Source organism: Gossypium raimondii, chromosome 10 (assembly GCF_025698545.1).
Source record: "Gossypium raimondii isolate GPD5lz chromosome 10, ASM2569854v1, whole genome shotgun sequence".
Taxonomy (NCBI): Eukaryota; Viridiplantae; Streptophyta; class Magnoliopsida; order Malvales; family Malvaceae; genus Gossypium; species Gossypium raimondii.
The window spans coordinates 45,265,261-45,287,606 of record NC_068574.1 but is presented as its reverse complement, the minus strand read 5'-3'; the positions used below and the strand labels follow the sequence as shown (position 1 = coordinate 45,287,606).

General features: G+C 35.2%; 1 protein-coding gene and 1 long non-coding RNA gene across 2 annotated transcripts; both read right to left on the bottom strand.

Annotated features, from left to right (window-relative positions):
- Positions 1-5,262: 5,262 nt before the first annotated feature.
- Positions 5,263-6,064, bottom strand: LOC105776642 (late embryogenesis abundant protein Lea5-D). The gene is made up of 2 exons (XM_012599429.2): positions 5,788-6,064; positions 5,263-5,688 (listed from the first exon to the last, which is right to left on the bottom strand). The coding sequence occupies exons 1-2, from the start codon at positions 5,859-5,861 to the stop codon at positions 5,445-5,447; spliced, it is 318 nt and encodes a 105-aa protein (XP_012454883.1). The 5' UTR covers positions 5,862-6,064; the 3' UTR covers positions 5,263-5,444.
- A 1,345-nt stretch (positions 6,065-7,409) lies between these two features.
- LOC105776643 (uncharacterized) lies at positions 7,410-21,649 on the bottom strand. The gene is made up of 2 exons (XR_008189934.1): positions 21,454-21,649; positions 7,410-8,180 (listed from the first exon to the last, which is right to left on the bottom strand). It is a non-coding gene; the product is annotated as an uncharacterized LOC105776643 (long non-coding RNA).
- Between the last annotated feature and the right edge of the window lie 697 nt (positions 21,650-22,346).

Genomic DNA, 22,346 nt, shown 5'->3' with positions numbered 1-22,346 from the left:
CCGTGGGGAGATTGATTCAACAATACAACAAAAGAGAGTTTGAGAGAATTTTGTGCTTTAGCCAGAGAGCTTTGTATTTTTCGGGATTTGAGGACTTGTTTTGATTTTTTTTTTCATTTCCTACTTTTATTCGATTATATTCAATCTTAGTAAAGTTTTCTTTGCCCGTGATTTTTTATCCTCTTTAGAAGAGTTTTTCCACGTAAATATTTATGTCCAATTTTCTCTATTTGTTCTTGTTCGTTACTTAATTCAGGTTTATCCCCAACAAACTAGTATCAGAGCTTGGTTTGAATTTGACATTCAACCCGTTTAGAGATGGCGACAATGAGATACGATATCGAAAAGTTTGATGGGATCACAAATTTCAGTTTATGGTAAGTTTGGATGACGATATCGAAAAGTTTGATGGGAAAGCAACAGTTTTGTGATCCTCCTTCACACTAGAAGTTTTATATGAAGGGGGATGCTATTGTTGTGTTCTTTTCCCCTTTCATATAAAACTTTTAGGGAAACCCTAATTTATGGTAGAGAGAGACTCTCGTTTGAAGACGTAAAGGGAAACTTATTGAGTAAGGATAAAACTGACAACTAGTTAGGTTCAAAGAACAAATTAGATGGGCATGCCTCAGTTCTAGTTGTAAAAGGAATACAACAGTATAAGGATTTGGGTCAAAGAAGATCTAGGTCGAAATCAAGGTCAAGGAACTGAGACAATACCTATGGCTACTACAAAAAGATAGGTCACATTAAGGCAGAATGTTAGAAACTCCAAAACAAAAACAAGAAGGCTGCCAAAAATAATGAGAAAGGGAAGCAAAATGTTGATATAGCCGACGCCAGTGTTGCTGAGGACAAATGAGATGATTTGTTGTTCATGTCTACGATTGATAGGTTTAAGCTTACGTCTGAGTGGATCCTAGATTTATGGTGTTCTTATCATATGTGTCCCAAGAAGGATTGGTTCTCCAAATATAGTCCAGTTGAAGGTGGAGTTATGCTTATGTGGAACAATTCACCTTGTAAGATAATTTGTATCGACACGGTTCAGATCAGGATGCATAACAGAATTATGAGGACCCTATCAAATGTTAGGCATGTGCCTGATTTGAAAAAGAATCCCATCTCCTAAGGTATCTTAAACTCGAATGGTTATAGGATCGTCATCAAGTCAAACGGTGTCAAAGTATTTCATAGAGCTCTTATTTTGATAAAATGACAGAAAACGGACAACCTGTACATTTATGGAGCTCTTGTTCAATATATTTCATGGAACTCTTGTTCAACGGTGAACGATGCGATAACATTTATAGAAGTAGAGACAAAATTGTCGCCACATCACAACGAAGACTCCCATGTCGTCGCGACAACACGATGAAATCCCTTCTTTATAGATTCTGAATCAACTCAGTTGTGGGACGTGACTCGATCATATGAGTGAAAAAGGTATGATTGTTTTGAGTAAAAGAGGTCTTCTCACAGACACTGGAGTTAAAAAGTTAGATTTCTGCGAGCACTGTATTTATGGGAAGTAAACACAAGTTAGTCTCGATTCGATAGTGCACAGGACAAAATGGACCATTAGCTATATTTATTTCGATTTATGGGGTCCGGCTCTAGTCGTCTTTAAAGGAGGTAGCAAATATCTTCTAACTTTTATTGACGAGCACTCTAGGAAAGTTGGGGTTTATTTTGTTGAAGCACAAGAATGAAAAACCTTACTAGAAAAACAGATTGGGAAGTCCGTAAAGCGATTAAGAATGGATAATTATCTTGAGTTCTGTTTAGCTGATTAATGCAATTGAGAATGAATTGAAAGACATCGCATAGTTGTTGGTACCCCACAATAGAATGGTGTTGTCGAAAGGATGAATAGAACTTTACTTGAGAAAGCCCGATATATACTTTCCAACGTAGGCTTAGAAAAAGGTGTTTTGGGTATAAGCCACTAACCTAGAAAGCTACTTGGTGAACTGGTCTCCACATCAAGCTTTGGATGGAAAGGTTCCTGAAGAGATATAGTCGGGAGATCCTCCAAATTACTTTAACCTTAGAGAATTTGGTTGTCGTGCTTATGTACAAGTTAGTCAGGGAAATTTTAAACTAAGGATTGTGATATGTATTTTTTTTTATTTTGTTGTCTGTGTTAAAGGCTTTAAGTTATGGTGCCTAGAAACAAACAAAACAATTATGAGTGGAGATGTAACGTTTGATGAAACTATGATGTTTCATCCGGGAAAGAAGCCATTTGTTTTTAATGACAAAACAAAACAAAATGTCCTAGGCAAGGTAGAGTCGAAGCCAAAAAGAGATGGTGGCGTTGCAACGTCACAAACAACAATGTCACGACGACACGACAAACAGAGTTGACGTTGTAACGAGGGATTTCGCGGCGTCGCACTGTCACGAAAAAATTGTAATATAAGTGAACCTGAAGTTGTTTCAAATCTGTAAAAGGGTACTGAAGTCACTTTAGATCAGTTAAAGGCTCCATTCGACTCTCAAAACTCTTACATCTCAACTACAAAATTATAAGTTAGCCCAGGACAGGAAAATACGAGAAATTAAGCCACCATAAAAATATTGTCACAAAAAATTAGTGGCATACGCTCTAAGTGTTGCGGAGAGCATTGATTCAATCGATCTCTCCAATTACTCTGAGGCAGTTCAGGCTCTTGATTCGAGCAAGTGGCTTGTCATTATGGAAGAGGAAATGGAATCTCTTCACAAGAACAAAACTTGGAAACTCATGAAACCAACCACCAAAAAGAAGATAATTTGTTGCAACTAGGTGTTCAAAAGGAAGGATTGGGTCTAGGTGACACCAGATATAAAGTGAGGTTGGTGACACCAGTGAAGGGAGTTGACTTTCACGATGTGTTTTCTCATGTTGTGAAGCATACGTCTACTCAGGCATTGTTAGCTCTTTTTGCATTATACAACCTTGAATTAGAGCAGTTAGATGTGAAAATTGTATTCTTTCATGGCAACCTAGAGGAGGATATTTATATGCAACAACCTAAAGGCTTTAGGATCGATGGCAAAGAAGACCATATTTGCCTTCTACAGAAATCTTTGTACAGCCTGAAGTAGTCTCTTTGTCAATGGTATAAGAAGTTTGATTCATTTAAGTCAAACATTGGTTTTGTATGAAGTATGATAGTTGTGTATACTTGCATCGTCTTGATGATGGATTGTTTATATATTTGCTGCTTTATGTTGATGATATGCTAATTGTGGCTAAGGATTCATCTGAAATTGATCGGTTAAAAACCATGATTTATTCTAAATTCAAGATGAAGGACCTTGGTGTAGCTAAAAAAATCTAAGGGATAGAAATTTCCAGAGATAGAAGCTTCAGAAGATGTTTTTGTCTCAGCAGAGATACATCGAAAGAATTCTCAAGTAGTTTAGAATGCAAAACTCCAAAACCGGTTAGTACTCCCTTAGCTGCACACTTCAAACTTTCAGCTTCAAAGTGACCACAAACTGAAGATGAAGAAAAGTATATGTCCTCAATTCCTTATTCCAATACAGTCAGAAGCTTAATGTACGCAATGGTTTGCACATGTCCCGATATTTCACATGCTATTAGTGTTGTAAGTAGATACATGACTAAACCCGGTAAATTACATTGGCAAGCAGTTAAGTGGATTCTCAAATACTTGAGGGGACATCAAATACTTGTTTAGAGTTCAAAAGAAGTTCAGAGGGTCTAGTGGGCTTCGTAGACTCAAATTATGCAGGAGATCTAGACAAAAGAAGATCCCTCACGGGATATCTATTTGTTTTTGGTAAATGCGTCATTAGTTGGAAAGCCACGTTTCAAGCCACTGTGGCTATATCGACTATCGAAGCTAGATATATGGCAATCAAAGAAGCTATGAAAGAAATCATTTGGTTGAGAGGCTTATTCGGGGAGTTGTTTAATAAACACAATGCGACTGTTGTATATTGCGATAGTCAAAGTGCTATACATCTCACTAAGGATCAAATGCATCACGAAAGGACAAAGAACATGGATATTCGATATCACTTTGTTTAGGAGGTGGTTGCTCAAAGATATGTTCAGATTTATAAGTTCGACATAGAAAATAATCCAGTCGGTATGATGACCAAAAGCCTTCCAGTTTCTAAGTTCAAACATTGTTTACACTTGGTCAGTATCCTGGAAAGAATGAGTTAGGCCCATGAAAAGGCTCGACAAATAATGCGTTGTGAAAATACGAATCAAGGTGGAGATTTGTGAAGTGTGCCTTGCATTTTGGATGAAATAGAGTCGACATCGCCACGAGAAAGAGCTGACGTCTCGACGACGCGACACATGTCTCGATAATAAGAAATCGATGTCCCGATGATGCGACATGTGACGTCTCGACGAGCTGATTAACGACATCATGACGTAGCGACATGTTCCCTACTAAACCGAGTTTCTTCTCCTAGTTAAACTCTACTATCTTTTTCCAATCGAACTCTAATAACTCCAGGGGTATTTTCATCATATTAGCCTACGAATTTCAACCTATAAATAGGACTTTTAGCAATTCTAGAGAGATTAATTAAACAACACAGCAAAAGAGAGTTTAAAAAAATTTTGTGTTTTAACCAAAGAGTTTCGTATTTTTCGAAATTTGAGGGCTTGTTTTAATTTTTCTTCATATTATACTCTTACTCAATTTTTTGCCATTTTAATGAAATTTTCTTTACCCATGATTTTTTATCTTCTTTAGAAGAATTTTTCCACGTCAATATTTGTGTCCAATATTTTCTATTCGTACTTTTTGTTGCCAACAATTTTGGTTCAATTTTCACATTTCACTAATTCCATTATCTATGTGGCATAATTTTTCTTAAATCATGTCTAAATTATTAACATGACATTTTATTAGGTTGAAAAACAATCCAATAAACTTAAATTATTTTCACCTATATTAAAAATTAAACAAAAAGGTTTTTATTTCCTTAGAAAATTTGGTTTTCTTAAATTTGTTTGCTTGCTTTTTAAGCTTACAAAATACCATGTCAATAATTTAAATGTAACTTAACAATAAAATGCTCTAAATAGGATTAGCAAAATGAAAAAACTAAATCAAAATTAAAGTTAATATATACAAATATACTAAATTAAAGTTGATACATAACATATATAATTTTAATATTTATTCTTAAAATATTTAATTACTAATTTCATAATTATTCAATCTTAATGTTATAATAATATAATTTATATATAAACTAACTTAGAAAAAAGTAAAATGGTAATTTAGTTAATTTTCTGCTTTAGCTTAAAGTTCAGCACACTACACTCTTTATACGAAAAAACTACCGACTATTAAGATAAAAGATTTTGAACTCAAAACCAAAACAAAATACAAAGGCACCCAAACATCTGCAAAACATTATGGCTCTGCTCTGCTACGGTGATCACATGCGGTGGCAAGTTTCTACTGTGATCTAACCCTGTGATTCAACAACATCTCCCGGAGCTCCGCCGCATCGATCTCAGCCCCACAATTCTCCGGCCGGTAATACCCCGTAACAGGGTCAGGCGCCCAAGCTGAAGAATAAGCCCTTGTCTCCGACGACGACGACTCTTTCATCGCATCTCTTCGTTCCACTTTCCCCATCGCCCCAGGCCTACCAAAGCTAGCCGTAACTGCCGCCGGCGGTGCACCCGAGTAACCTCTCCTTTAAAGACAACCCCAAATCATTATCAATAACCAAAAAAAAAAAATTAAGCCAAAAACCATATACAAAGGATTTTGAAAAAAACACACACACGGTTACCTTGATATGGAGACATAAAGACCATCAAAAACAGAAGCACCAAGGAGCTTAAAGGAAGAAACAGAGCGAGCCATATTTATTTTTACTTGCTTATATATGGAGTTGTAGGGTAAAAAGGATGTATAAAATTTATATAATATATAACGATATTATTAGCTACTGCAGAAGCTGTTCTGAAGAACAATAACTCCCACAGTAGCTTAGCTAGCAAAAAGCGATGCGGCTCTGCTTTTCTTGTTTTCCTGCTCTTTGTATTGATGAAGAAGATGAAGGTTAGGGTTTGAAGGGGTTATGTATTTATAGTGTAAGAGAGAGGTAATGATGTGGGCTGGGTTGGGCCTTATTAGCTGAGTCGTGGAGTCATTTTCTTGGGAGCGGACACGCGTTTCATCCAACTTCAAGGTGATGGCATTGTTTGGACCAATGGAATTAAGGTTAAAACGATAAGGATCTAAATGTCGATTTTCGTCGTTTTAAAGCAAACAAAAAGCACTTTAATGTTATCTTTAGATATTCTTTGCTGATTGTTATAGTAATAGTAGCCCTACCTCATTATTGTTTTAAAACTGCTTTTAATATATTTTTATAGTTTAATTCTTAAATATTTATATGGGATATATAATAATTTTTTTATTAAAATTTATTTCAAATATATAATATTATATATATTTAATTTTTATAATTTTTTAAATATTTAGAATATAATTTATATATTTAAATTAAATTATTCAATCAATTCATATTAATTGCTTAAAAATATTTAAATTTTATATTTAATAACCAAAATATTAATAATACATTTTTTTATATATTGTCAATCATCCATTTTACAGTTGAAGTATAGTCTTGTTAGAATCGGGGTGTTATTTAAGTAAAACTTTCCTAATAATATCGACTCCAATATTCGAACTTAATTCAAACTCTTGGGGGAAAAAAGTCACTCCCACTTCTTCTAGCTATCGGTTGATATTTTCTTATATTTTTACTGAAATATCATAATATTAATAAACTTAACTTCTTTTAAATACATTTTTTTTACTTTACAACATCATCTCTCAAATTGACATTTTATTTCTCAAAAATACTTTTTGACAATAACACTAAACACTTACACTACGTTTGGGTTACTGTAATAGAATAGAGTTGTAATCAGTAATTCAATTGTTTGGTTTAATGGAATAGAATAGAACTTAATAGTATTCTTGTGTTTGGTTGAATGAAATAGATGTTGTAATAGTATAAGGAAAAAAGAAGAAGTTGAAATGACCAAAGTATCCTTAGCGTAATTTTTTAGGTTGATGATTATTGTTATTAAATATAATTTAATAATAATAACAAATAATTTAATCATATTTTAATATAATTATTATTAAATATAATTTAATAAAAATAAAATATATAATTTAATAACATTCTTAATATAATTATTATTAAAATATGAATTAATAAAATAATAATATATAGCCTACTTTATTATTTTTAAACTACAATGCATATTTAATGTGTTAAAATATCATTAGCGAAACAAATAATTTAATTATCCTCTAAATTAAAAAGCAAAATATTAGAAGTAATAAATAGCTTGAGAATTATATTTTACATCCAAACACAATATTCACACATTAACTAAAAGTTACATGATGCTATTAGCTATATGTCATAATCTATATGTTAAATTTTACAACATCAAAAAGTTACAACAGTCTGTGGCATTCTATCATGTCATTATATCATCCAAATATTACATATATAAAAAGTTACCAAAACATCACCAACACAACGATGATTTTTAATAGGTAGAAATAAATCTTCTCACTCATTCCAATAGCAAAGAAGAAGGTAGACTTAAAAATGAGCACTTATGTTGGATAGTTTGGATTTTTGCTTAACGCAAGAAAGAGATCATACTCAGTTAATACTTCTGCTTCACCTAAGGCTAGATATAATTTTTGGACATTTTCTTGAATTAGCATTTTTTTCTTCTCTTGAATTAGTACTTCAGAGGCAATGGTCCTACTTAGTTCAAGGTCAATAGTCCGTATGTTTTCCCCTAATAATGTGGCAGCATCAATAAGTGAAGCACAAGAAATTTGTTCACTTACATCAAAATTCTTCTTTGAAAATGTGGAATCATCTTAGTTTGGCTTCAATAGTTGCGATTGTGTAGCTGAGACATCCATCTCATCCAAGCAAACATCAGCTTCGTATTTATGGTCATTGCTTTCTTCTTCAAGATTCTTTGAAGTAGCTACATCCTCAGCATCTATTTTTTCAACAATATCAGCAGTTGTTTGGGCATCTTTCCTAATGACTCACTCTTTTGCGTATATGGAAGTAAGTTAGTTATAATAAGGGAAACTACGATGTCTGAATTGACAAGCTTCTTTACGACTCTATAAAAAAGAAGGAATCCACATTAGATATAAGTTTGGTTAAAACAAGATAATAAAGATAAGAAATAATTCTTACACTTATATATGAGTTCCACACAACATGTAACACCCCAAAAAAATCTCTTATATTTATTTTTGTGTTTTTGTGACACAAATATTTGTTTGCTTCAGTGGTTAACTGTTCTAGGTGTATGTATGTGGTCCCAAGTTCAAGCCTTAACTTGGGAAAAATTTTGGTATTTTTATGAATAAACCCTTAACTGGGTTCAATAGGCTTATATTTTAAAGTTTGTAAATTTATATCAAAATGGGCCTGCTGGTCTGGTGGTTAAGTGGAGTGTCAGTGTGCTGGGGGTCTTGAGTTCGAATTCTTGTGCAAACAAGGATTTTATTTTGCTGCTGCCTGTGCCATGAGTGAGTTTGTGATAGACTAAAATTCTGATAGTGGAGAGGTTGATGGAGATAATTAAGGGATTTTGGATAGGAAGAGAGTGGTGGATGATTTTGGGGTGTTTGAGTTGTAATGGGGGAGTGTGGGAGCAGATTGAGGGGTTACCTGATTTAGTTCAGATTTTTTTCTCTTTTTGAAAATTTATTTTTCTCTCTTCAATTCCAAAATTCTGATCTTTTTTTCAGTTTTATCTTGCATATGGCTGAAATTTTATGTTCTTCCTCTTCGGCTTTGTTTTTCTTTTTCTTTCACTTTTGTCGAAATTCTACTTGAATCCTCTATTTTCTTTTTCTTTTTCCATTTTATTGTAATTATCGTTCCCTTCTTACAACAAGTATTGCATTGGTGCGGTTTTAGTAGGTAATTTTTTTCTTTCTCTTGTATTTGTATATCGCTTGAGTGGGAATCTAAAGTTTTCTTTGGAATTGATGGTTTAGACGAAGGTTGTGGAGTAGTAAGTTCGTTCTTGGATTGAGAAGTGGTTATAAAGGTCCTCTGTCGGTGGTAAGTCAAGTTTGGGCTCCTTAATCGATGAATCCGTTAGTTTTAAATCTTTTAATGGGTAATCGAGGTTGTGTACAATGATTTTTTTAGGGCTTCGGTGTGCTTAGGAGTGCTTACACGTCGAAAGTAATACAGGTGTGTAAACACAACTTTGGAAGTGAAAATCGACGAAAAGTCAAAAAAAAGTGATTGTCAACGCCACTCCAGTATGCGGCCACCCGTGTGATTGAACATGGTCGTGTGATCGACAAGGCTAGCCGTAAGCGATTCATGGGCCAGGCTGAATTGGGTCGTATAGGCCACATGGGTGTATGGGCCCTATATGAGTGAACCACACAGGCGTATGAGAATATTGGGCCAGGCCGTGTGATCCATATGGCCAATGCCATTTTGGGCTGTATGGGCTACACGGGCGTGCGGGCCCACATGGGCTTGCAACATGAGCCCGTAGGCCCATTTCGACTGTGGACCTGCTGTAGGGTCGGTAAGCTTACCTAGACCTCTAATTGACTGAAATGATTGTGTGGCTGATACATTTACATGTTATTGAGTATGATGATATTTTATTGAATTGACATTATCTGCATTGTTACCATGATATAACATGTCATAACTATTTATTGCATTGCATTGGGTTGATGATTGATATTGATTGGAGGAAGTGTACTGAAAGGCTTTTAGCCTAACTAATTGGCAGTTAGCTGCAACTACTGTCTAGTGCCGCATTCGGTACTACTTGGAGTGTAGGGTTAGGTGGGTTGATTATATCCCCACATGAAGTGTGGGGTTGGACGGAGATGGAGTGTAGAGGCTGGTTGGGTAGGATCTTATAACTGCATAACTGTCACTGTTACTGTACTGTGATGGGCTAAGGCCCTAATGCTTACTAATACTAAAATGGGCTTAGGCCCAAACTAAGATTATCCGTTATTGTCTGTTTGTTTGCATGAGGAATTACACACTGAGTTTACATAAACTCAACCCTTTTGTTTAAACTGTACATGTAATCCCCAGACATAGGCGGTTCGGTGCGGCGGAGGACTCAGCAGTGGCTACACTACCTATTTTATTTGACTTAGTACTTAATAATAATTTTGTTTTTATTTTGGGGTATTTTACTGTAATAATGGCCTATTTAGATTTTTACTTTTAAATTGGGGTTTTTATTTTGTTTTGACTTACAACTGCTAGTAGTAGGGATAATCAAGTTTTCAAAACCAATCAAACGTTTTAACAAAATACGTACAAATATGCAAACTGTTTTGAAAAGCTACCATAACGTACAATATTTTGCAAACTAATGAATGAATAGAAAATCACTATTTTAGGATTAATAAAGGACAACGACGAGATCTAAACGGAAATTTTTTAAGCAAAGTTATGGTTTTTTAACACGAGCATTAGTTTTCAAACACACTATCATGTGACATCGTCAGATTCGACCATAACGTCTAGGCCAGGTTTGGGATGTTACATTTAGTGGTATCATAGCCAGGTTGCAAAACTCGGCTATGGATTTGGGTTTAAAACTTGGTTTTTAGAGCACTGATTTTTGAATGATTTAAAATTTTTTTACTGAATGTGTGGCACATCAAGTCTCTGATGCCAATCCTGTAAGTCCTCTGAACTGATATCTGTTTAAAAATTGAAAGTGCTATATATAGTATATACTGAGACTACTATAGATAGACTGTACTGAAAACACTCAGGTTAGAGTATACTGATACTGTAGTAAAATTGTTAAATTCTGGTAGACACTGCGTGGTACGAAAACAAACTCTGAACTACTAAAATTGTTTTCATAAAACATCTGCTAATAACTATTGAACTGTAAACTGGTTCATAAAACTTTTAATACAGATAAGTGCAACTAGCCGATGAACACACAAGGTACTCGCGGATGAGGTACTAAAGGTCGAGGTAGAGGCTGTAGAGGGGCTCGAGCTGAGTCCTCTTCACTGGGCAGTATGCCAAATCTAGACACTAGCGAGACGTCGGTGTCGCCTGTTACTGAGACTGGGTCACAAGACTAAGGGGTTAAGGACGACGCACTATCTCAAGCCATGTTAAAGATTTTAGAGAGGGTCATTGGGCCCAATACTGGAGCTGAAGGCTACGGGTCGGTTACGAAATGATTCCGGTCTAACGGAGCTGAGCTTTTCAAAAGTATTGCTGGAGTTGCCCTTAATGTGGCAGAATACTGGATAGAGGCCACAGAAAGAATTATGGACGACCTAGACTGCACCTCTGAGCAAAAATTAAGGGTGTTGTATCGCTGCTACGAGATGAGGCTTATCAGTGGTGGCTCACTGTTAAGGAGGGCACTCAACCCGATTGACTGACCTGAGAGTTCTTTAAGACTGCTTTCCAGGGAAAGTATGTGGGTGCCAGTTATGTGGATGCCCGTAGGTGAGAGTTCTTGAATCTGACTTAGGGTGATAGATCAGTGGCCGAGTATGAGACCAAATTTCTACGATTAAGCCACTATGCGCGTGGTATGGTGGCGACTGAGTATGAGAGATGCATTTGATTCGAGGACGACCTCAAGGATAATCTAAGGGTACTGATAGCTCTACAGAGAGAGCGAGACTTTGTAGCATTGGTTGATAAGGCGATGATCACCGAGGAAGTGAAGGGCGTTGAGTGTCAGGATAGAGAGAGAAGTAGGAATAAAAAGGAGTCGGAGCCCTCGAGTTTCGTTTAGAGGCCTAAGAAAAAGGCCAGAATTGATGGGCCGATCAGAGTTAGGGCCCCTATTGTTGCTACTGGACAGCCACCGTGTACTAATTGTGGTAGACACCATCAGGTCGAGTGTTGGAAAAGAACTAGGGCTTGTTTGAGGTGTGGTTCAATAGAGAACCGTATTAGAGATTACCCGCGAAGGTTCGATTAGATGCAAGCTTCTGGCATGGGTATTGCACCACAGAGAGTAGTACAGCAGCCACCGAGAGACCGTGGTCACGTCAGAGGTGGTAATAGTTTGAGCCGTGGTTAGAGAGCATCGGATAGAGGTGCTAATCAGACTGAGGTGAGGCAACTGACTTTAGCTTATGCTGCACGTCGTCAAGAGGATGGGGATGCTCCAGATGTCACCACAGGTACGTTCTTTATCCATAATGTACCTTATACTACATTGATAGATATATGATCCACTCATTCTTATGTTGCCTATTTTGTTACTGAAAATTTGGGGATTCTGGTTGAGAATACATCGAGTGAAATTACTGTATTGAATCTATTGGGGCAATCCGTCCGGGTTAACAAGTTATTCAGAGATGTCCCTTTAGAGGTACAAGGGGTTATCTTTTTAGCTGATCTTATGAAAATGTTGTTTAGAGAATTTGATCTGATACTAGGCATGGATTGGTTAGTTAAACACTGAGTGAGCTTGAATTATTCCACTAAACAGGTTGTACTGAGAACTGAGGATGACAACGAGGTAGTTGTAATTGGGGAACGCCAAAACTACTTATCGAATGTGATTTCTGCGTTGAGGGCTGAAAAATTAGTTCGTAAGGGATGTGAGGTGTATCTAGCTTATATTAGTGTTTTAGATTCTAGGGATTCTTCAGTTATAGGTATCAGGATGGTTAAGGAGTTTCCAGACATTTTTCCTGAAGAGCTACCTAGGTTACCTCCGAATCAGGAAGTAGAGTTTGAGATTGAGCTATTTCCTAGTACAGCTCCAATGTCCATCGCTCCTTATAGAATGGCACCAAAAGAGCTTGTGGAGCTTAAGGCCTAAATCCAAGAGCTATTGGATCGTGGGTTCATCTGCCCTAGTCTGTCTACGTGGGGAGCACCAGTCTGTTTGTGAAAAAGAATGATGGATCTATGCGTATATGTATTGATTACTCGTAACTGAACAAGTTGAACATAAAGAATATGTACCCCCTACCGAGGATAGAAGATCTGCTTGATCAGTTCTGAGGTGCTTCTGTTTTCTCTAATATTGATTTACGGTCAATGTAACATCAGTTAAGAGTTAAAGAGGCTTACGTGCATAAGATGACATTTAGGACTTGCTAAGGTCACTACGAGTTCCTAGTAATGTCATTTGGACTGACGAATGTACCGATAGCTTTTATGGATCTGATGAACTAAGTGTTCCAGCCCTATCTAGATCGGTTCATAGTGGTATTTATTGATGATATACTAGTGTATTCGAAAACTAAGGATGAACACGATGAACACCTCAGAATGGTTCTACAGATTCTGCGAGAGAAACAACTGTGCGCTAAATTCAGTAAATATGAGTTCTGGTTACGTGAAGTAACGTTTTTAGGACATGTAGTTTCTACTGAGGGGATTAGAATCGATCCTCAAAAGATTGAGGCTGTCTTGGATTGGAAGCAACCTAAGACTATATCTGAAATTCGTATTTTTCTGGGACTGGCAGGGTATTATCAATGATTCGTGGAGGGGTTTCCTCTAATTGTCATATCTTTCACCAAGTTGTTGCGTAAGGGTGTGCCGTTTAACTGGACTGATTCGTAACATGAGAGCTTTGAGAAGCCCAAGACTATACTGACTAAGGACCCTATTTTAATACAGCCAGAGTCTGGAAAGGAGTTTACTGTGTATAGCGATGCATCACATGTTTGTTTGGGATGTGTATTGATGCAAGAGGGTAAGGTGGTAGCGTACGCATCTCGTCAGCTTAAGACTCATGAGGTAAATTATCCAACACATGACTTGGAATTGGCCACAGTGATTTTTGCACTAAAAATCTTGAAGTCTTATCTGTATGGTGAGAAGTGTATCATTTACACTAATCACAAGAGTCTCAGGTACCTCCTCACTCAGAAGGAGCTGAATCTTAGGCAGCGTAGGTGGATTGAGCTACTTAAGGACTATGATTGTACTGTTGAATACCACCCTGGTAAGGCTAATGTGGCGGCCGATGCACTGAGCCGTAGAGCTATGACTGACCTGAGGGCGATGCTTGCTCACCTCAGTTTATTTGATGATGGTGGTCTGTTGGCCGAACTTCAAGTTACACTAACATGGGTAGAGCAAATTAAGAGTAAACAGATAGAGGATGAGTCGCTGGGGCTTCGTTTCCGACAAGTTAAGAATGGGAATATCGAAGATTTTAGACTGAATAGTGAAAGGGTACTTTGTTTTCGTGGGAGAATCTGTGTACTGAAGGATACTGAATTGAGGTAGTTGATACTGAATGAGGCACATAGTAGCCCATATGCTATGCATCCTGGCGAAAATAAGATGTACTGCGACCTTCGTGAGTTATATTAGTGACCAGGTCTTAAGCGTGAGATTACAGATTTTGTGGGTAAATGTCTGACTTACCAGCAGGTTAAGGCTGAGTATCAGTAACCTTCGAGTTTGTTGCAATCAGTCAAGATTCCACTTTGGAAGTGAGAGAGAGTGACTATGGACTTCGTTAGTTGGTGACCCCTCACACCTATTAAGAAGGATTCTATATGGGTCATCGTAGATTGATTAACCAAATCCGCCCACTTCATATCGGTTCGTATTGACTACTCTCTGCAAAAGCTGGCTAAATTATGTGTCTGAGATAGTAAGACTGCATGGGGTACCGGTTTCAATAATATTTGATAGGGATCCTCGCTTCACGTCTCGATTCTAAAAAAAGCTACATGAAGCTCTAGGTACAAGATTAGACTTCAGTACTGCGTTTCATCCTTAGACAGACAGTCAGACAGAGAGAGTGATTTAGATACTGGAGGATATGTTGAAAAGTTGTGTGATTGACTTCTGAGGCAGTTGGGAGGATTACCTATCACTAGAAGAATTTACTTATAACAACAGCTATCAGTCTAGCATTTAGATGGCACCCTACAATGCATTATATGGTCGTAGGTGTCGCACACCTTCATGTTAGAATAAGTTGGGCGAGCGACGTGTTCTAGGCCCTAAACTAGTTTTAGATACCGAGGATAAAGTTAGATTTATTAAAGATTGACTAAAAGCAACATTTGATAAGCAAAAGTCGTATGCAGGACTGAAACGTCGAGAGATAGAGTATTATGTGGGGGACTTCATTTTTCTCAAGGTCTCACCATTAAAGAAAGTATTGAGGTTTGGTCGCAAGAGCAAGCTGAGCCTTAGATTTATTGAGCCTTATCGCATTCTGAAACGAGTAGGGCCAATGGCATATCAGTTGGAATTACCTCCAGAGTTGGATCGAATACACAATGTTTTTCACGTCTCGATGTTGAGGCGCTACCACTCTGATCCCATGCATATTGTTCTTGTTGAGAAGACCGAGGTCAAGCCAAATCTGACCTTTGAGGAGGAGCTAATTCAGATATTGGAGCAAGATGTAAAGGTTTTAAGAAGAAAATCCATCCAATTGGTTAAGGTTCTTTGGTGTAATCATAGATCTAAGGAGGTCACATGGGAGCTTGAGGATGCGATACGACAATAGTATCCTCATCTGTTTTGATCAGGTAAAATTTTGAGGTTGAAAATTTTCTTTTAAGAGGGTAGAGTTGTAACGCCCCAAAAAAATCTCTTATATTTATTTTTGTGACACAAATATTTGCCTACTTCAATGGTTAAGTGTTCTAAGTGTGTATGTGGTCCCAAGTTGAAGCTTTAACTTGAGAAAAATTTTGGTATTCTTATGAATAAAGCCTTAAATGGGTTCAATAGGCTTATATTTTAAAGTTTGTAAATTTATATCAGAATGGGACTACTGGTCTGGTGGTTAAGTAGAGTGTCAGTGTGCTAGGGGTCTTGAGTTTGAATCCTTGTGCAAACAAGGGGTTTTGTTTTGCTACCTGTGCTGTGTGTGAGTTTGTGATGGACTAAAATTCTGATAGTGGAGAGGTTGATGGAGATAATTAAGGGATTTTGGATAGGGAGAGAATGGTGGACGGTTTTAGGGTGTTTGAGTTGTAATGGGAGAGTGTGGGAGCAGATTGAGTAATTGAGGGGTTTTGTGATTTAATTCAGATTTTTTTCTCTTTTTGAAAATTTATTTTTCTCTTCCCAATTCTAAAATTCTGATTTTTTTTCAGTTTCATCTTGCATATTGCCGAAATTCTCTGTTCTTCCTCTTCGGCTTTTTTTCTTTCACTTTTGTCGAAATTCTCCTTAAATCCTTTTTTTTTCCTTTTTCTGTTTTATTGTAATTATCGTTCCCTTCTTAAAATAAGTATTGCGTTGGTGCGGTTTCGGTAGGTAATTCTTTTCCTTCTCTTGTATTTGTATGTTGTTTGAGTAGGAATCTAAAGTTTTCTCTGGAATTGATGGTTTAGGCAAAAGTTCTGGAGTAGTAAGTTTGTTCTTGGATTGAGAAGTAGTTATAAAGGTCATCTGTCGGTGGTAAGTCAAGTTTGGGCAATTCCTTAATCGATGAATTCGTTAGTTTTAAATCTTTTAATGGGTAATCGAGGTTGTGTACAATGATTTTTTTTAGGGCTTCGGTGCACTTGGGAGTGCTTTCACTTCGAAAGTAATACAGGTGTGTAAACACAACTTTGGAAGCGAAAATCGACGAAAACCCGAAAAGAAGTGATTGTCGACGCCACTCCGATATGCGGCCACCCGTGTAGTAGGCCGTGTGATCGAACATGGGCGTGTGATCAACGAGGCTAACCGTGAGCGATTCATGGGCTGGGCCGAATTAGACCATGTGGGCCACACGAGCTTGTAGGCCCCCACAGACGAACCACACAGGCGCGTGAAAATATTGGGCCAGACCGTGTGATCCACACGGCTAAGGCCATTTTTGGCCGTGTGGGCCTACATGAGCTTGAAACATGGGCTTGAGTCAACTGTGGACCTACTGTAGGGTCGATAAGCTTACCTAAACCCCTAATTGACTGAAATGACTGTGGCTGATATATAGACGGAGATGGAGTGTAGAGGCTGGCTGGGTAGGATCTTATAACTGCATAACTATCACTGTTACTGTACTGTGATGGGCCAATACCCTCATGCTTACTAATACTGAAATGGGCTTAGGCCCAAACTAATATTATTTGTTATTGTCTGTTTGTTTGCATGGGAAATTACACACTAACTTTACATAAACTCAACCCTTCTGTTTAATCTGTACAGGTAATCCCAGACATAGGCGGTTCGGTGCGACGGAGGACTCAACGGTGGCCACACGGCCTATTTTATTTGACTTAGTACTTAATAATAATTTTTATTTTATTTTGGGGGTATTTTACTATAATAATGGCCTCTTTGGATTTTTACTTTTAAATTGGGGTTTTTATTTTGTTTTGACTTACAACTGCTAGCAGTAGGGATAATCAAGTTTTCAAAACCAATCAAACATTTTAACAAAATACGCACAAATATGCAAACTGTTTTAGAAAGCTACCGCAACGTATAATATTTTGCAAACTAACGATTGAATAGAAAATCACTATTTTAGGATTAATAAAGGACAACGACGAGATCTAAATGGAAAATGTTTTAAGCAAAGTTACGATTTTTTTAACACGAGCATTAGTTTTCAAACACACTATCATGTGACATTGTCATATTCGACCATAACATCTAGGCCGAGTTTGGGATGTTACACAACATCTTCAGCAACAACCATCTACATATGTTTGTCCTAACCAAAGCCTTTATTTTCTTTTCCTCTAACCATATCGTAAATGATTGCCCATTCTTTTTTCAATATCCTAATCCTAGATTCAAGATTAAATAATCGACCTTTAATCCTGTATCTACATTAAAAGTTCTAACATTACGCAAGTCAGCCATACAGGCAACCAACGCAACATCTTTTTCTGAAACCCATTTCGTTTTGGTTATTCGAGAATTTTGAGATGAAGTTGTAATTGGTTGTGAAAAGCCTAACATAACTATCTTAAGAAAAAATGCAAATTAAAATTAGGTTTGATATTATGAATCAAAAGGTAAACGCTTTATAAAATTATAAGACATGATGAATTAGAAGTGTTAGGGATCGACCCGATTAAGCAACAAGTAACAAAAAATAGTGGAATAAATTGAGAAATTGAACACACAAATTTAACATGGAAAAACTCCTCCAAAGAGGATAAAAAACCATGTGCAAAGATAATTTTACTATAATGGCAAAAGAATGAAGAGTACAAAAGATGGAGATAGAAACTAAACCCCGAAAAACCCGAAAACAAAGAACCCTCAAAACGTAAACACAAAATTCTCTAAATGTGTTATGAGTTCTAATCTCTAATGGGTGTTTTTACTAAGTTTGTAAAAGAGCCTATTTATAGGCTAAATTCATATGTTAAATAATAATAAAATAATCTAAACTAATCGGTGTTTGATGAAATAAATAAACAGAGTTTAACTAAAAGATTATTTCTTAAATTTGACTGAAAATAGGAGTCATCTTGAACAAGAAGAAAATAAATTAAAGATGTAATTCAACAAGTTCAAGACAATAAATAATGACAATGCAAACAACAACAAAGTTTCAGTAAAATAGATACATGAAATAATATAAATAAATTAACCTTATGTGTTTTAATAAATCTAACTAATTTCTAGATACTTGTCATTTCTAAAACATTTGATTGACTATTTCCATCCTCCCAATAGCCAATACATCCGATGGATGAATATTTACGATATTCGGTTCATCATCCTCTATCACATTATTAGGAAATCCTTCTCCCGACTCTACTTCAATAGGATCAAGACTCTTATAGATTCGAATAAACTTATGGAGCAAACAACATGCAATAATGATTCTATTATGCACCTTCATAGGATAAAATGATGGACTCCTAAATATTTTCCATCTAAGTTTTAATAACCCAAAGCATCTTTCAATAACATTGCACGTTGAAGCATGTTTCATATTGAAAAATTATTTTGGAGTACTTGGTTCGTGACCCTAGCGCCATTCATTCAAAATATATCTTTGTCCCCTAAAAGGCACAAGAAAGCCATCACAATTTGTGTAACCAACATCTAGATAATAACAACCAATAAAAAAGAAAAAAAAACTATTTATCATGAATAACTTTCCCAAAAAAAGTATGATCTTAAAAATTAATTCAAATTCCTCCAATTCTGCACTTTACCATGAGGAAATTTTAGTCCATGTCTCCTACTAATGGCATCTCGAAAAACTTATCCATTAGCAACAGAACCTTCCCAACCAGGAAGAACATAAACAAATTGCATATCAAATGTACAAACACCTAACATATTTACTTATATGTCACCTTTTCGCGTTCGATGTTTAGGTTTATCAACTTTTGGAACCCTTATCTTAATTTGGGTCCTATGTAAAGCACCTAAGCAATTCTACAAAAATAGTTTAAAATTTTCGAGTTAGGATACTATATTTAAATCTAAATTAAGTGAATCATGTACAAGCTATATATGGAATCCACTCCAATATCTTGAACCATTTCCACATTGGGTCTGTAGAATTAGCAGTAATTGGCTTTGCCTTTTTAAATAACACATCTGGTAAGCATATGACAACATTTAAAACATTGTGAAATGATCTGCTAACAATTTTCCCAGATCTATTAAAGTGATGTTTGATAACTCGATTTTTAAGGTGATGAGAAATGATATGTAAGAACATTGCCACTTGCTCATCAACAAGCATGTTCCTTAACGAGTTTAATCCTCCTAAAGTTTTTAATATCTCACATAGTTTTTTTTTTTAAATGTAAATCTATTCATTCTAACTTGTTCAATACAGGTTTCGTCACTAGCATGTACAAGTCTTTTCACATAATTTTGTTGTGCATAAATATATAAAATATATGATCTAATCATTGGTCTATAAGTATGCAGGCTAAAGACGACACCCAACATAGCTAAAAATCAACTCGCAACTGTGCACATTTGCAACCATACTTGTAATGCAAGACCAATTCTTTTTCATCTCTCACTTTGTACTATTAAAGGCAAATACACCATTACTATAACATAAATTGATGCATTATATTTTAATTATGAATAAAGAAGTTTGAAACATTAAGAAAACATTATGGAATTATAAACATAAAAACAATATGCAAAATAAAGTTAGTCGGACTTAAACAATTCTAAAATTTTCAATTAGCAAGCAAAGTTTCAATTGGCAGTAATCAGTTCATTTTTTACTTCTGCAATATGACGTTAAAATGTTTGGAAATGAAGTTATGCATGTCCAACTACATTTTCATTTTCATTTCCCAACATGTAATGTGGATCATATTAAATTTAGCACTTTCAATTCATTTCCATTTTCATTCAATGAACACCAATTTACAGATGTAATTAAGTTAGTCTTACAGACCAATTGCAGATAATTGAACACAACAACATGACATATTTGGCAATCAGTTCATTTCTAGTTTATAACATTGGCAATAATTGAACACAAAACAAATTGGCACCTAGCAATCAATTCAAGCAATTACAGAAATGCAAATTACAACCAAACAATCAAACCAATAACTTCTTCTAAATTTTAAATTTATTCCAAACAATCCATTATCTCATTATATTTACAGTCATTTTAACCATATCAAACTTCTGTTAAATATAATTTATAGTCATTTGATTAGTATGTGAAAGTTTTGGAAACTAACTTCTGCTAAATCAAAATAACCATTTAAAATTTTGCTAAATCTAAATTATAGCCAAATAATCAAACCAATACATTGAACAAAAGACAAATTTAACCATATCGAAATAAAAGTGCAAATACCCAAATCTAGTTTCTCAATTTACATTCAAAAGACAAGTTTTTCTGAAAAACAACAGTAGAAATCGTAGACTTCCAAATTGCTTATTTGTAAAATAAAAATAAAATGACAAATTAATATAATTCCAGAATAACCAATAAATCAGTTGCGAAATTTTTACAGATTAAGAAATCATACAAAAAACAATGAAGCAACTGTTGAAGGAAGTAAACAACAAACTAAAACCATATTTAATTTGCCAAATTTGGAAACATAAAAGGAAATTTTAGTAGAAGACAACAAATAAATCTTAAAACAAATCAATTTTTTCTGGAAATTTTGAATTTTTTAATTTGGGAAAAAATAACATTGCCAGATTAATGAAAACTTAAGGGAAAACAAAAAGCAAAAGACTTGATAAAAGTAATTTTTTATTTCTACAAATTTTTGGTTCATTTGGGAAACAAAAAAAAAAACATTGGCAGAGTAACAGTCGAGGAAAAAGAAAGACCATAAAAAACAAATTTATTTTTTAAATCTTCACATTTCTTTGTTAATCTAGAAAAAAAAAAGATCATACCCAAATTAAGCCAAATTCAGGGGAAAAAATCCTAAAAAAAAAAACTTTTAAAGAGAGATGAAGATATGGAACAAATAATATGAAAAATTTAACATAACTTACCTTTCAATCAGAATGAACAATTGGAAGCAAGCAAACGAGCCTCTACAAGTGGTTGATTTCAAACGCAAGTTTCAATTTCGGGAAAGTAATTGAGGAAAGTGAGCGAGCGAACGAGATGAAGAGGGGATATTTTGGTCCAGTCTTGATTTCATTTTCATTCCATCCTGAATGGAATCCCTATTCTTAGCTTATGTCACGAAATGGCTATTATGGGTCGTCCCGTAATAGCGTCCGTTTCCATTTACGGGCCAATTAGCTAACTCCCGTAACCAAACAAAGTAATAACTTGGGCCCACCGAATAGACAAGTAAAGTTATAGGATTACACCCAACTAAACATGATGTTAAATCTTAAACCGAATTTTTCAAAAGTATTTTTCATAACACTTTTTAAAAGCATTTCTCAATAGCAACAAAGAAATAACCCTTGTTTTTAGATTGAACTTTTATTTATTTATTATTTGCAATTGCTATATATTATTTTTATTTTATTATCTTTATGAGTTTGTTATTTCATAATTTTTATTAAAATGATATTATTTTGTATTTGCAATAAAATACTTTATGGAAATGCCTACCATGCTTTAATTTAATGGTAAAGTTGAAATATTGATTTATTTAAGTTTGTGATTTATTTCCTTTACTAATTTTTGATAAAATTTTATTGATTTGCGAATCATACTTTGTTTTTAAATGCAAATTATCTAAGTTCAATTATTATATTGAAAATAAAATAAAATACTTTTAAACATATATACTTTATGTTTTATTAGGTGAATTAATTAATTAAAATTAAAATAACTATATGTTAGTATATCAAATTACTTAAAACCAAAATCTCGCAACATGAGTAAAGAGATAGGAACGAAAGCAAGATTGAATTATATATTTTAC

Excerpts from the sequence above, each read along its gene's own strand:
- LOC105776642 (XM_012599429.2), bottom strand. The coding sequence starts at position 5,861 with ATGGCTCGCTCTGTTTCTTCCTTTAAGCTCCTTGGTGCTTCTGTTTTT. Across the intron at positions 5,689-5,787 it reads CTTTATGTCTCCATATCAAG|GAGAGGTTACTCGGGTGCAC; the intron begins GTAACCGTGTGT and ends TTGTCTTTAAAG.